The following is a 14,322-nucleotide window of genomic DNA, read 5'->3' as shown; positions in this document are numbered from 1 at the left end:
GCCTGTCCCACTTGGGCTATTTTTAGGCGACTGCCGGCGACTGTCACAGTCGTTGCAGGTCACCGAAAAACTGGCGACTGGACCCCCCCTTCGACATAAAATTTGAAATAGAATCATTACTTTAACAACAAAAAAACCGAAGTCAGCACCGGCGAAAACCTACGTCACCTGGTGACAACCTACGTTAACGTGGCTACAACTGCGACAGCACCTACATCAAGAGAAGTCAAGCTACGCTCATTGGCGTCAAACCCACTGTCGCCGACTGTCTCTGAAAATGTTTCAACATGTTGAAAATCCAGCGGCGACCAGAAAGACGCTACGACTCTTTAGGCGACTGAGGAGACTACTCACGACCATACAGGCGACACCCCATGTGGTGACAGCCTAGTCGCCTGCAGTCGCCTAAAAAATCACCTAAGTGGGACAGGCCCTTTAGGAATAAATGCAGCTTTGCCTGTTTTGCTGTGATCATGAGCAGGAGATGAACTGGCACTGGTCCCTGGAGATCTGTGACTGTTTGCTTATGAACAACCTTTGCTCATTGTACATTGACCATCACCACTGTATTTTACATATGTTGTTGTTCAGACACAAAGAAAAATATCATGCCACGCTGAATTTAAATAATAAGCAGGTTGCAGTGAACACCACATGCTTTTTTATTTATAGTTTTCAAATTTTGAATGCAAACCTGTATATTTCTTCAAATTTTATTTTATATAAGATAAATACGGGACTCTTGAAATCAAAGTAAAAGAGCCCCTGACTGTTAGTTAGAAATGACTGATGAATATTCTGTTGCTTTATGTCAGGAGAAAAAATGTGCTGGCTTCAGAATCTGATACTCTTTAGCTGCATGGGCTGTGTATGGGCTGGCTCCTTCTGTATAAACCCGCCAGAGACTATTTTCAGGGAGGTATCTTTTGTAAACTCAACGTGATTTTTATTTACAAAAGCATAAGCACAATTTAATATGGGTGAATAGTGGAAAGGAAGGGATTGGAAGTGTTTTTATGCTGCTTCCAGATGAGATGCATGTGGGAAGATAGACCAGACGATAAAGCAGACACGTAAATGCCTGAAATCCTTGTCATATTTGCTGCATATGTGAAACAGTTGCTGATTAAACTGGAGTGATATGCTTTTAAAATCTATTCTTGCAAAGTTGGAATAGCGTTTAAGTAAGTAAGTAAGTTTATTGGCCAAGTATTCTATTCACACACAAGGAATTTGCCTTGGTGCTCAGCCCACAAGTAACAACATGACATACAGTGACAGCTACGAATGACTCAGAAAACAGGAAACATTAATAATAATAAAACATTAATGATAAAACACCATTGATCAAGCATGTCAACCAACAAAATACCAGATCAAAGGGAGGCTACAGATTTCTGGCTGTTGCGTAGGGCAACTACTCGTGGATAAAAACTGTTTTTATGTCTGGCTGTGGCAGCTTTGACGGTCCGGAGTCGCCTTCCAGATGGAAGTGATTCAAAGAGTTTGTGGCCAGGGTGAGAGGGGTCAGAGATGATCTTGCCCGCTCGGTTCCTGGCCTACAATCACTGCCTACAGAGCCTACAATCACTGACTCTAAACATTTTCCTTGTTCCGTACGAAAACAAAAGCAGCTGGACAGAAGCTTCATATTTTTATATATTTCATATTTTTAATGGTGAGGGTGCCGCTGAAAGACAACTGTACTCCAAATTTATTTCCACGGGGGGAAATGCCGTGATGGTTGTAATACAAGCTGAAATACTTGCAAATTTTCAATTGGTCAAGCAATGGCGGTGCTGGCTCGAAGGGCCGAATGGCCTACTCCTGCACCTGTCGTCCCTTGTACTGATTAAAAAAAATATATTAACACGAATGGCTGAAACAAACAGCTTTAGGGCCTGTCCCACTGTACGAGGTAATTCAACAGTTCTCCCCTGATTCGAGCTAGTGTAATGTACGTAGGGGCTCGTACGAGTAAAAAGTAACCATTTTTTTCATCACGAGTATTTTTTACTCGTGGACATTTTTCACAGTGTTGAATAAACATCACGAGTTTACCGGATTTCCCGAGTACCTACCGTTACTCGTACGAGCCGCTACGTGACATCCACGAGCTCCTACGAACCCGCTACGAACGTTACACGAGCTCGAATCAGGGGAGAACTCGGGAGAACTCTTGAATTACAGCACGTTTTAAAATGGTATTCTGCCAGAAACTTGCAATTGAAACCAGAGGTTTTTGGAAACGAGGAAATATTTTGTTTGGAAAAGGAAGGGTGAACTTCGTAGAATAATTTGCATCAAATTATGGACTAGTTGACCAATTGATAGAGTTAGTCTTTAAGCTGCGGACTCTGCTGCTGAATGAAGAAAAATGATCCCAGCACTCGGAACACTATAAATTCAGGTGTAGTTTTGCTAAAATTGATTGAAAAATACAACATGGAAACAGGCCCTTCAGCCCAATGAGTCCATGTCAATGACAGACACAAAAAGCTGGAGTAAATCTGCGGGACAGGCAGCATCTCTGGAGAGAAGGAATGGGTGACGCCATTTGAAGCATAGAAGCATATCACGGTTTAAACCTACATATGCAATTGCTTCCTCCAAGAGTCCATGTTGACCATTGATAACCTGATCACCCTGGTTCTGTTCATCCTCTTTTGCATCCACTCTCTGCACACTCGGGACCATTTTCTGTGGCCAATTAACCTACAATCCAGCCCGACTTTGGGATGTGGGAGTAAAGTGGAGGAAACCCACCCGACCACGGAGAATGTACAAACTCCACTCAGACAGCATGCGAGGTCAGGATTGAACCTGGATCTCTTCCTTCTCCCTCTCCCTCTCCTTGTCTCCCTGTCCGTCTCCCTGTCTCCCGGTCCGTGTCTGTCTGTCTGTCTGTATCCCTGACTCCCTCCCTGTCTCCCTCTCTCCGTCTCTGTGAAGTAGAAACTTTCCCAGCGGCACTATGAAAGATGTGTAAACTGTAACCTGTCAATGATTTCCTTGTGGATAAATTCCACAGTCTCCAGTTCTGCTGCTGGCCTGATTAATCCTGCAGCCGTAAGTCCCCCAGCATATCAGTTGAATGACCTAGCCTGACAAGGTGGGTGAACAATTGATTTTTCCCCCCAGTGAGTTACATGGTCAGCGCGCTTGTGATCCTTAGGATAAACCTCTGCACTTGTGACTCCTCGATTTCTTTGCCTTCCTGGGTCATGGAACCCAAGGCTGGAGGACAGACATCAGTGGCCTGAATACACAAACTGTGTGTCATTGCCCTCAATTTTGATTTCACCTCAGAGCTCCGTTCAGCTGGAGAGCTGCCTCGGGTCTCCTTCTCAACCCAAAACATCACCCAATCCTTCTATCCAGAGATGCTGCCTGTCCCGCTGAGTTACTCCAGCATTTTGGGTCTATCTTCGATGTAAACCAGCTCCCCAAAATCCTCAAGCAGAACAGCCCTGGCAGACCCATTGTTTTTGCTCGTTCCTGTCCCACTGAATTAATTTCCACATACCTCGACTCCATCCTATCCCCATTGGTCCAGTCCCTCCATACCTATGTCCAAGACAGCTCACACGCTCTTTATCTCCAATGACCTGTTTTCCAGGCTCCCACTCCCTTATCTTTACTATGGATGTTCAGTCACTCTACACCTCCTTCTCCCCCCAAATCTGAAGAAGGGTCTCAACCCGAAACGTCACCCATCCCTTCTCTTCAGATATGCTGCCTGTCCCGCTGAGTTACTCCAGCATTTTGTGTCTATTTGCAGTTTCTTCCCACACGGAGCTCCGTACAACCAGATTGAGGGGTTGGTTATTTTTTGTTTGGAAGTTAACAGATACAACAAAGTTCTCCGCATTTTGAAATTCCTTGTTTAGGCACAGTAGGGTGTAACCTACTGACGGGCAAACGGTTCAAAAGCACTTTATTGTAAATCTATTTTGTGCTCTCTGGATAGAATTTCCCCAATGTTTGATATTTATCTCAAACCAAAATATGAGTCCCTTATATGAGTCCGTATAAGTCTTGGCTTTTCGTGGCATCACTTGGTCCTGAACTGTGGTGTTAAACCGCCTCCTGTATTTACTTGCATCCATCAGGAATAAAATTGGCACCAGTTAGAAAAGGAAAAGATAGAACTGCAAATGCTGCTTAATACACAAAAGGGTACAAAATGTTGGAGTAACTCAGCGGGTCAGGAGGCATCCCTGGAGAATATAGACAGATGACGTTTTGGGTTGAGACCCTTCCTCAGACTGATTGTAAAAAGGAATCATGGTTGGCCCTCCTTTCCCAGGGACATCTGAAATCCATGAATCTCTTCATTCTCAACATGCTGTTTTGAGGAAGTTTTCAGGATCTTTTTTTATATCTTTGCCTCTTTTCAGTTTATGAATTCGAATCTGTACATTGCATTATACGTGTGACTTGTTAACTTTGAAGATGGACACAAAATGCTGAAGTAACTTAGCACTACAGGCAGCATCTCTGGTGAGAAGGGATGGATGAAGTTTTGGGTCGAGACCCTTGTTCAGACCCGAAACGTCACCCACTCCTTCTCTCCAGAGATGCTGCCTGTTCCACTGAGTTACTCCAGCATTTTGTGTCTGTCCTTGGTGTAAACCAGCATCTGCAGTTCCTACCTACACATTCTTGTTAACTTTGGTCTTTTCCAACTCTATTTGATCGTTGGGTACGAATGGTTTCATCCTGAGTAGAGAGATATGTTTATATTTGTCTTAGTTAAACTCATTAAGAAGTCAACTAAAATCTTCATCTTGAAGAAATGCAATTGATCTCACCTCAAAGATAACCAAAACTTAGTACAAGTTGTTTTCCTGCTGCTGACATGGAGAGGTTTCTGATGAAAGTTCCCTCTTAAACTGAGTGTCTCTTGTTATATGAATCTCATCATTATATGGTCAACAGAATTTGAGGACACTGAACGGCTATTGCAGTTTCCTTCATTTCACTGCTGCCACTAAAATGTTTCTTTCCATCCCGATTAGGATCCAAGCTACTGGGTACAAGTTCATCGCTTGGAGCACAGTGATGGTGGCATCTTGGATCTCGATGACATCCTCTCTGACGTTGCGGATGATAAGGACCGAGTGAGTAACAAGGCTTTTCATTCGTACTTTATCACTGTGGAGCATGTTGAAGGCTTTGGGCCGCATCCCTTTTGCGGAGAATTCTAAAAGCCTGAGGTTACTTTGTTCAATATGGAAAAACTAGAATTGTTACAAATCAGAACCACATGGAAAGATGAGGTCATCTTTTAACATGGCGAGACAGACCAGGAAGATAACATGTCCTTGGACCTGGTTTATACTCAGCAGTCAGCTTCATCTTAAAGTGTGACTTGCTTTGTATTCCCTGGAATGCAGAAGTTGATCTGCAAACATTTATCTTGGTTACAGTGGGACAATACTTCAGTGCAATTGACTTCCAATCCATTTCACGTACTCCTATCTACATCCAACACGTGAGGATGAATTATTCTCACAGTGCCCATTGAGTTATTAAGATAAATAGTGAAAAGGGCTTGTATCCATTGTCTCTGTACTGTACACTGCCCAATGACAATAAAGTTGAATCTGAATCTGAATCTGAATCGGTATTCACTAGAATTTAGAAGGATGCGAGGGGTTCTTGCAGAAACATGTAAAATTCTTAAGGGATTGGACAGGCTGGATGCAGGAACATTTTTCCCAATGTTGGGGGAGTCCAGAACCAGAGGTCACAGTTTAAGAACAAGGGGTAGGCTGTTTAGGACGGAGATGCGGAAAAGTTTTTCACCCAGAGAGTTGCGAATCTGTGGAATTCTCTGCCACAGAAGGCAGTGGAGACCAATTCGTTGGGTGTTTTCATGAGAGAGTTAGATTTAGCTCTTATGGCTAACAGAATCAAGTGATATGGGTGAAATAGCAGGAACAGGGTACTGATTTTGGATGATCAGTCGTGATCATTTTGAGCGGTGGTGCTGGTTCGAAGGGCTGAATGGCCTCCTCCTGCTCCTATTTTCTATGTTTCTAAAGGATAGTGTACCAAAGCGTCTGAAAATGGGAACACGTTGAGAAAGGTGTGTACTCCTCATTGGTGGCAGCCTTCATGCAGAGAGTCAGGTTGCGTTAATATTTAAGACTTTTTTACTTACATCAACACACAGCTGAAATAGCTGTAGGAATGAGACATCTAGTGGTAACAAACAAGTGCTTCATAACCCTCCCAGAGGGTTGTTTCCAGGATTGATGGTGATTTAATTTTGGAATTTGCTATCTAATTAGTGGATGCTCATTGCAGGCGGCTGAAAGGAACATTGTGTAATGTGTGGTATTGCATGACAGTGAGCTTACAAATCTTCCATCATGACTTAAGAAAACAGTTGATTGCTTACGATAATGTCAGTAAGATTGATCGTTACGTGGAGATACTTGAATTTTTTTTAAATCATCTTTCGAGAGTGCTGTATCATATAATCAAACTTGTCAGTCATTCCCATAATTGTTAAGGTGCTGTCCCACTGCGGCGACCTAATTGGCGAGTTTAGAAGAGTTTAGGAGAGTTTGAAAAAGTGTCATGTTAAAGACCTCCTTCGACCATGGAGATGACCTCCTTCAATCTCCTTCGACTATGTTGAAGACCAGCTTCGGGAAAATTGGACACCGAATAGTGGAGAGTGAAGACGACCTCCTTCGACCTCCCTTCGACTATGTTGAAGACTATCTACGACTACCTTCGACTACCCTCGATTACCTACGAATAACATGCCGACCTACTACGACCTACTTCGACTAAACCTACGAGTAAAAAAATATCGATTTTTTTCCCATGGTGACCTTTTTTTACCCGCGGGCGTTTTTCAACATGTTGAAAAATACGCCGTGACCTAGCTGAGGCCTCGAGTACGCGGGGACTACTCTCGAGCATGAAGGAGAGTTACCAAGACCTCCTAGGACCTCGTGTCGACCATGCTGCGAGTATGAGTCGAGGGCAAACTCTTCTAAACTCGCCAATTAGGTCGCCACAGTGGGACAGCCCCGTTACGATTGTAGTAACAACGAGATATAGTTGTTCGGGAATTTTCAAGCGATCAATTGCTATTTATATCCTGGATTTCTTTTAAATGTCAGGAATATGTAACGTGTTGGTACCACTATTATTCGCAATGTGTAAAGCACCCATGTTTTGCATTGCTAATTTTGATTTTGATTTTGATCCGGAAGAGTAGATTTTGAGCTTGAGCAGTATGGCTGAGTCCTGTTGCATTGCCGACAGATTGTGAAAGGTTGCAATTTGAGCCTTAGATGGAGTGGAGTTGATTATATCTTTGAAAGAACAGTAAATTAATAATTACCTCTGAAAGTTCTGAATAAAGCCAAGCTGAATGTTAACCATGTCGCCTTCAACCTCCTCTTTGAAATTTTTTTTAGTGATGGCCTGTATTTCCTGTATTTCAAGGACCATTCCTCTTATGTAAGTTTCTATAAGATCCCCCCTCAATCCTCTGGCTTGTACACGCTGGAATTCAGAAGATTGAGAGGGGATCTTATAGAAACTTACAAAATACTTAAGGGGTTGGACAGGCTAGATGCAGGAAGATTATTCCCGATGTTGGGGAAGTCCAGAACTAGGGGTCACAGTTTAAGGATAAGGGGGAAATCTTTTAGGACCGAGATGAGAAAATCATTTTTTACACAGAGAGTGGTGAATCTGTGGAATTCTCTGCCACAGAAGGTAGTTGAGGCCAGTTCATTGGCTATATTTAAGAGGGAGTTAGATGTGGCCCTTGTGGCTAAAGGGATCAGGGTGTATGGAGAGAAGGCAGGGATGGGATACTGAGTTGGATGATCAGCCATGATCATATTGAATGGTGGTGCAGGCTCGAAGGGCCGAATGGCCTACTCCTGCACCTATTTTCTATGTTTCTATCTATGTTTCTATGTCTACCTCCCCTTATGTGCTATGATACTTTGTCCTTGGTGTCTCTCAGCTGCCACATTAACTCAATGAGCCAGTTCTTCCCAAATCCAATGCTGTCCAACTTCTCCAGTGTTTGGTCAGGTGCCACTCGATAGACTAATGCCCCTGTCCCACTTAGGAAACCCGAACGGAAACCTCTGGAGACTTTGCGCCCCACCCAAGGTTTCCGTGTGGTTCCCGGAGGTTTTTGTCAGTCTCCCTACCTGCTTCCACTACCTGCAACCTCCGGCAACCACCTGCAACCTCGGGGAACCGCACGAAAACCTTGGGTGGGGTGCAAAGTCTCCAGGGGTTTCCGTTCAGGTTTCCTAAGTGGGACAGGGGCATAATGAATCTTTCAGCACAGGGCTAAGTGGTACAACGATGCTCAGCTGCAATGCGCAGAGCTGCACCAAGACACAATGATGAAAAGGGGGCAAAGTGCGGACTCACAAATATTAGATCTGTGACACTGATATTCGCAGCCCGAGTTAATGATTTCAATTTGGAAATCAAATGCATCGCAGACAACACCAAATCGGTAGGGTTAGTCAAATATGGGGAGAATTGTCATAAATTACAGCGAGACATTAAATAATGCTGGGAGCGCAGACACGTTATTGGCAAAATAATTGAACGCTGGTTTGGTGATGGGAAGCAGAGGGGAGTGGTGGATGGTGGTTTTCTGTCTGGAAATCATCTAACAAGTGGTAGACCACAAGGATGGGTGCTGGGACCTTTGAGGTTAGTGTATGTGTGTGTTTGTATCTATATATATATATGTGTGTATGTGTGTGTGTGTGTGTGTATATATATATTATGACTTGGATGTGAATGTATAGGTTATGATTAAGTTTGGGAGAGCTGAGGAGTATGTTTTTCACCGGGTGGTGAATATCTGGAGCGATCTTCAAGGTGAAATGATGAAGGTATGTTTAGGTGGTGTTTGGGCAGGTAGGATAGGCTTACAGGGGTACGAGCCGAATGCGGGCAAGTGGATTTTGTGTTGGTCCTCTCAAGGTCAGCATGGAAAAGATGAGCAGAAAGGGCCACTTTCTGCATGTACTTTTCTGTAATAAATCTGTACAAATAGGAAAATGTGAACTGCTGCATTTCTCTTCAAGGAGGTTATTTATCATTTGTAAAATAACCTAATGAAGTAGAGGGATTTGAACATGGAGATCACAAAGAATTGAGAATGAGGTCAATGAGGCCATAACAAAAATAAATTAAACCAGGCACAAGGATTTATGTATATTGTAAAGATTGGGCTGTCCCAAGTCTCTCTTGAACTTTAGTTGGACTGCAATTGGAGTATAATTTAGTTGAGTAACTTGAGTATCATGCACAGTTCTGACCGCCATATTCTACATAGGATTTAGAGACATCGTAGAAGATGTGATGGGATTTATGTTATCGGCGGTGTAACAGAAAAGGCTGAGCAGCCCGAGCATCGTCTGTCAAAAAGACGGCTGAGAGATGATTTTAATTGACGTTTTTATACTTAAAAGGCACAGGGAAACCAGCTCCACTTGAACAGAGGTGCATAATTAAAGCCTTTCATTATAAGCTGTTTGTCATGAAATACAATAGGCAATTCAGAAGAGCTTCCATTACTCAGAATATTGTGGAACTCTCAGTCATGTGGAGTGTTGGAACCAAATGGGATGGACAAGGGGAAAGGGATTATGCTGAGAGTTTTGAATATTCATTCACATGGAGAGCTCACGAGCAAAACTGCCATTTATTGTCCATGCCCTTTGTCAATTTCAGAGGACAGTTAAATGTCAACAACCTTGGTGGGTCCACTGTGCTGATAGTTTGAGGGTGGACAAGAAGCAGATGAAGCATAAAAAATTAAGCTCAATATTTCGTGCAAGTCTGTAAATTCACAGTTACTGCAGCTTCTGTTTCTATCATTATTCCCATTGGTGAGATCATCATTCCGACATATTCTTGCAAATTTCACTGCCTGCCTAATCTTACCTTCTTGTGGCTACGCATTCCTTTGGATCTGCATCTGGTGAGAAAATGCCGTTTTAAGTTGCTTTCTAACTCGCAATTACCAAGCACATATTCTGTTTTGTCACAAAAAGCTCTGGGGCTGTTTATCTTTTCAAGTACTCGGCCACCTAAGTACTTTTGTGTCCCTGTCCCCAGCAAAACCTTCATCAACCTCACTGTTAATGTCTGGTTTCAAGTGCAGGGGACACTAACAACCCTGTTTCACAACCGACCGAGTCATGCATTTCAAGTAACACTTGCATCCCCTCTCTCTCTCTTCATCCCACCCCCAACCAAGTTGTATCAGCTTCAAAGTCGTCTTGTTGAGTCTCATTGGCTGTAACTCGTTTTCACCTAGCACACAGCTAACAGCGGCCTGTTTCCTTCATTGTTGTTACTTTTTGCATATCTTTCATTCATTTGTTTGACATCTCTCTACATCAACGCCTGTATCTTTAGTTTCCCTTTTCCGTGACTCTAAGTCTGAAGAAGGGCCCCGACCCAAAATGTTGCCTATTCCTTTTCTCCAGAGAAGCTGTCTGACCCGCTGAGTTACTCCAGCTTTTTGTGTCTTCCATGCATTTCCATATCTGGCCAAACCACATTGGACTTTGTGGATATTCTGCTCCTTTGCCAGAACTAGCAAATGGATTTCCTTGACTTTCTTTATATAACAAAGAGAAAAATGTCATTTATTGGATGTCTTCAAGATTTTGGTGATGGATGTGTTTTTGCGATATGTCTCTTTGGAATCCTTCTTGAAGGATGCTCATAAATGAAGCATTTGTTATTATTTTTGATAGTTGTTGCCATGGCTTTGAATTGCAGTGTCTTTTCATGCACAACATCTTAAAGTGATTTGCAAACACAAATTTTAGACCTACTTACCCCAGTGTAGACAGATGATTTGGTTGACAGCAAAGAATTTAGGTTTCTCTTACGTATGAATTGGTCTAAAATTGTGTTTAAAGGAAAGAGTGTCCAGGCAGGCCCGCACAAGTAAGCTATGTAATCTGCTTCATTCAATGGTTTGTTCATATTTGAAATAAGATTCCAACTCCACCCACTTTATTCTTTGTTGTAATTTCAATGCAATGAAAATCTTTGATTGAAAGGTTTGATTGCATTAAATATGCAATTAAATGCTGATATTGAAGTTCCTGAGGTCGACAAAAATGCTGGAGGAACTCAGCGGGTGAGGCAGTATCTATGGAGAGAAGGAAATAGGCGACGTTTTGGGTCAACCCTTCTTCAGATTTTTCCAGCATCTGCAGTTCTTTCTTGAAGTTCTTGAGGCTGCTTTTGAATGTAACTGAAGAGAACTTTTGGATGGGTCAGCTGATTTGGGCTGATTGGTCTTTGAGTGTGGTTTCATAGCCACTCGCATTTTAATTATGACAAGTTGGGCTTGATGTTTAGTTTTGTTTCGAGATACAGCGTGTAAACAGGCCCTTGGTCCCACTGAGTCTGCGCCGACCAGCGATCCACACATATCAACACAATTACATTTATACCAAGCCAATTAACCTTCAAACCTGCACGTCTTTGAAGTGTGGGAAGAAGCCTGAGAAAACCCACACAGGCCACTAGGAGAACGTACGAACTCCATGCAGATAGCACCCGTAGTCAGGATTGAACCCGGGTTTAGTCGATGTAAGGCAGCAACTGTACCGACGTGCCACACACATTTTGTTTTCCATGATTTGCTGCATTGATACCCACTTGTTTTCACCAATTACTCAATAAAAACATTCCATTGTGGATTGCAAGATCTTGTAAATATGAGAGCACTTGTGATATTTTCTTCATTCACCTTTGAAACTGAGGACAGTTTCAGAACCACTACAGTTGTCAGAGGTTATGGGGAGAAGGCAAGAGAATGGGGTTAGGAGGGAGAGAAAGATCAGCCATGATTGAATGGCGGAGAAGACTTGATGGGCTGAATGGCCTAATTCTACTCCTATTCCTTATGACCTCTCTGCATTGATGTATTTGATCTGTTGTGCAAAGTTGGCACAGCGCAGAAATGAGTTTGGAACTGGTACATTGAGTATGGTTTCCTTAGGGGAGTCCAGAACCAAGGGTCACAGTTTAAGAATAAAGGGTAGGCCATTTAGGACTGAGATGAGGAGAAACTTTTTCACCCAGAGTGGAATTCTCTGCCACAGAAGGCAGTGGAGGCCAATTCACTGGATGTTTTCAGGAGAGAGTTAGATTTTACTCTTAGGGCTAACGGAATCAAGGCATATGGGGAGAAAGCAGGAACGGGGTACTGATTTTGGATGATCAGTCATGATCATATTGAATGGCGGTGCTGGCTTGAAGGGCCGACTGGCCTACTCCTGCACATAATTTTCTATATTTCTATGTTTCGTACACAATGAGGTCCAACAATCTGTGCAGGTAGGAACTGCAGATGCTGGTTTACACCATAGACAGACACAAAATGCTGGAGTAACCAAGCTGGGACAGGCATCATTTCTGGAGAGTAGGAATGGGTGACGTTTCAGGTCGAGACTCTTTTTCAGACTGAGAGTTGGGAGTCTAGTTTCCCTCTCCCCTGACTCTCAGTCTGAAGAAGGGTCTTGATCCAAAACCTCATCCATTCCTTCTCTCCAGAGATGCTGCCTGTTCCGCTGAGTTCACCCAGCAGGTGTTTATCTGTTTTGTGTACAACAAAAATAAATGTGAAGCAACTTTCATTCGGAAATGCAGAATTTGGTGCAGAAATTTGATTTTGCAACTATATATGATGAGAACATCTTATGAAACATGTATTATTGTGAAAAGTATCTTGCATTGATGAGAGAAAAAGAGAGCCTTGCAATGCTGTTGAGCAAAAGTTGTGGAGTTTTTGCCTTCCGGCTTGATGTGTATGTAAGCGCACCTTTTCAAGAAAAGTAAGGTGTGTGTGTGCGTGAAGTCATGTGCCTATCTTCACACTGTGTTTTTGATTTTCTGTTTTTGGATTGAATTCTGTTTTTAATTTGTGTCTCTGTGATGTCTTTATTACTTGTTATATTCCGATTATATGTTATTCCGATTACTATGTAAGGTGTCCTTGAGATGTCTGAAAGGCGCCCATTAAATAAAATTTATTATTATTATTATTATCTACGCTCAGTGTAATTGAAAATTCAAAACTCATTCTCCGAAAAGTAAGCTTTAAAATGATAGTTGTTTAAGAAGCAAATGTCTAATTTATGTAAGTATAACTTTTATTTGAATGTTTAAGAAAGAACTGCAGATGCTGGAAAAATCGAAGGTAGACAAAAATGCTGGAGAAACTCAGCGGGTGAGGCAGCATCTATGGAGCGAAGGAATTGGCGACGTTTCGGGTCGAGAATGTTCCTTTGTCTATGGGATCCTGGGATGAATAAATAGAGGTTTGGAGTACAAAGGCAGGGAAATTACTGTTCTGAACCCTCAGAAATAAAAGTCAGGTGGCCACAAGTGGTGTATTGCGTCTATTTCTGGTCACCTTGTTCAAAAAGGAATGTGAAGGCACCAGATAGAATGCAGAGAAGGTTGACATGAACAATTCCAGGGATGAAAGTATTCAGGCCACATGGAGTGCATGAGCAGCTCCAGCTATCCGCAACACAAATTGCAGTAGGAACTCTGGATCAGGCAGCATCTGAAGTGGGAATGGGCAGGCAATGTTTTGGAGTGGGATCTTTCTGCAGATGACTTCAGCAATCAGAATACCCACCCAGTTATTTTGTGCAAAATGATTTTGTTATCATACACCATTATCTTATCATACATCATTATCTAATCACGTGTTTTTGCCTTCATTTTTATTATAATCAACCTTAAACAACGGTTAAATGATGCCTGACATTGTGATGAAATGTTAAGACCACTAGGTGTAATTTTCAAAATCAAATACTTTGTCTTCTTGACTGAAAAGGAACTCTTGCATCATACCCTCTGCAGCTCACACCTCTGCAGTCAGATGGTTGTAATTATCAAAGAGCCTGTTTTCAAAGGGTTTTTCAGAGGTTATTTTGATTTCCACAATGCTTCAGCATTCTGCGAGTAAACTTGTAAAAGGTTAAAAGGACTTTGGACTGAATGATGGCGCCGAAAATGGCAGTGCCTGCATGTGCAGCAAATGTAAAATGAATTTTCATAGTGCAGTTGCATTTGTGACTGTAGGAGCAAAATGGAAAGACCAGGCGGAGTTGGTGTCTGAACTAACAGGCGATTTATTAAACTGGTGTGCTCCTGGAGACCAGTCAAAGCTGACGTGTCGAGTGTGACTTTGGTGCATTTTTTATATTCTCAGATGACAAGATTCCTCATCAAAACTTGATTTACAGTAAATCGGGGTCTTAATTA

The 14,322-nt window shown here is 42.5% G+C and overlaps 1 protein-coding gene across 4 annotated transcripts in view; it reads left to right on the top strand.

The window, feature by feature from the left end:
• pard3 (par-3 family cell polarity regulator) overlaps positions 1-14,322 on the top strand; it is a 983,322-nt gene that overhangs the window by 151,773 nt on the left and 817,227 nt on the right. For all 4 annotated transcript variants that reach the window (XM_033042021.1, XM_033042037.1, XM_033042013.1 and 1 more), the window contains exon 2: positions 5,022-5,123. In XM_033042021.1, the coding sequence (XP_032897912.1) occupies positions 5,022-5,123 (102 nt within the window). The remainder of the gene's footprint in view (positions 1-5,021; positions 5,124-14,322) is intronic.

The sequence above is a fragment of the Amblyraja radiata genome, chromosome 2 (assembly GCF_010909765.2).
Source record: "Amblyraja radiata isolate CabotCenter1 chromosome 2, sAmbRad1.1.pri, whole genome shotgun sequence".
NCBI lineage: Eukaryota > Metazoa > Chordata > Chondrichthyes > Rajiformes > Rajidae > Amblyraja > Amblyraja radiata.
Note: the sequence above shows the minus strand (reverse complement) of the source record. Positions and strands in the feature narration are given on the sequence as shown.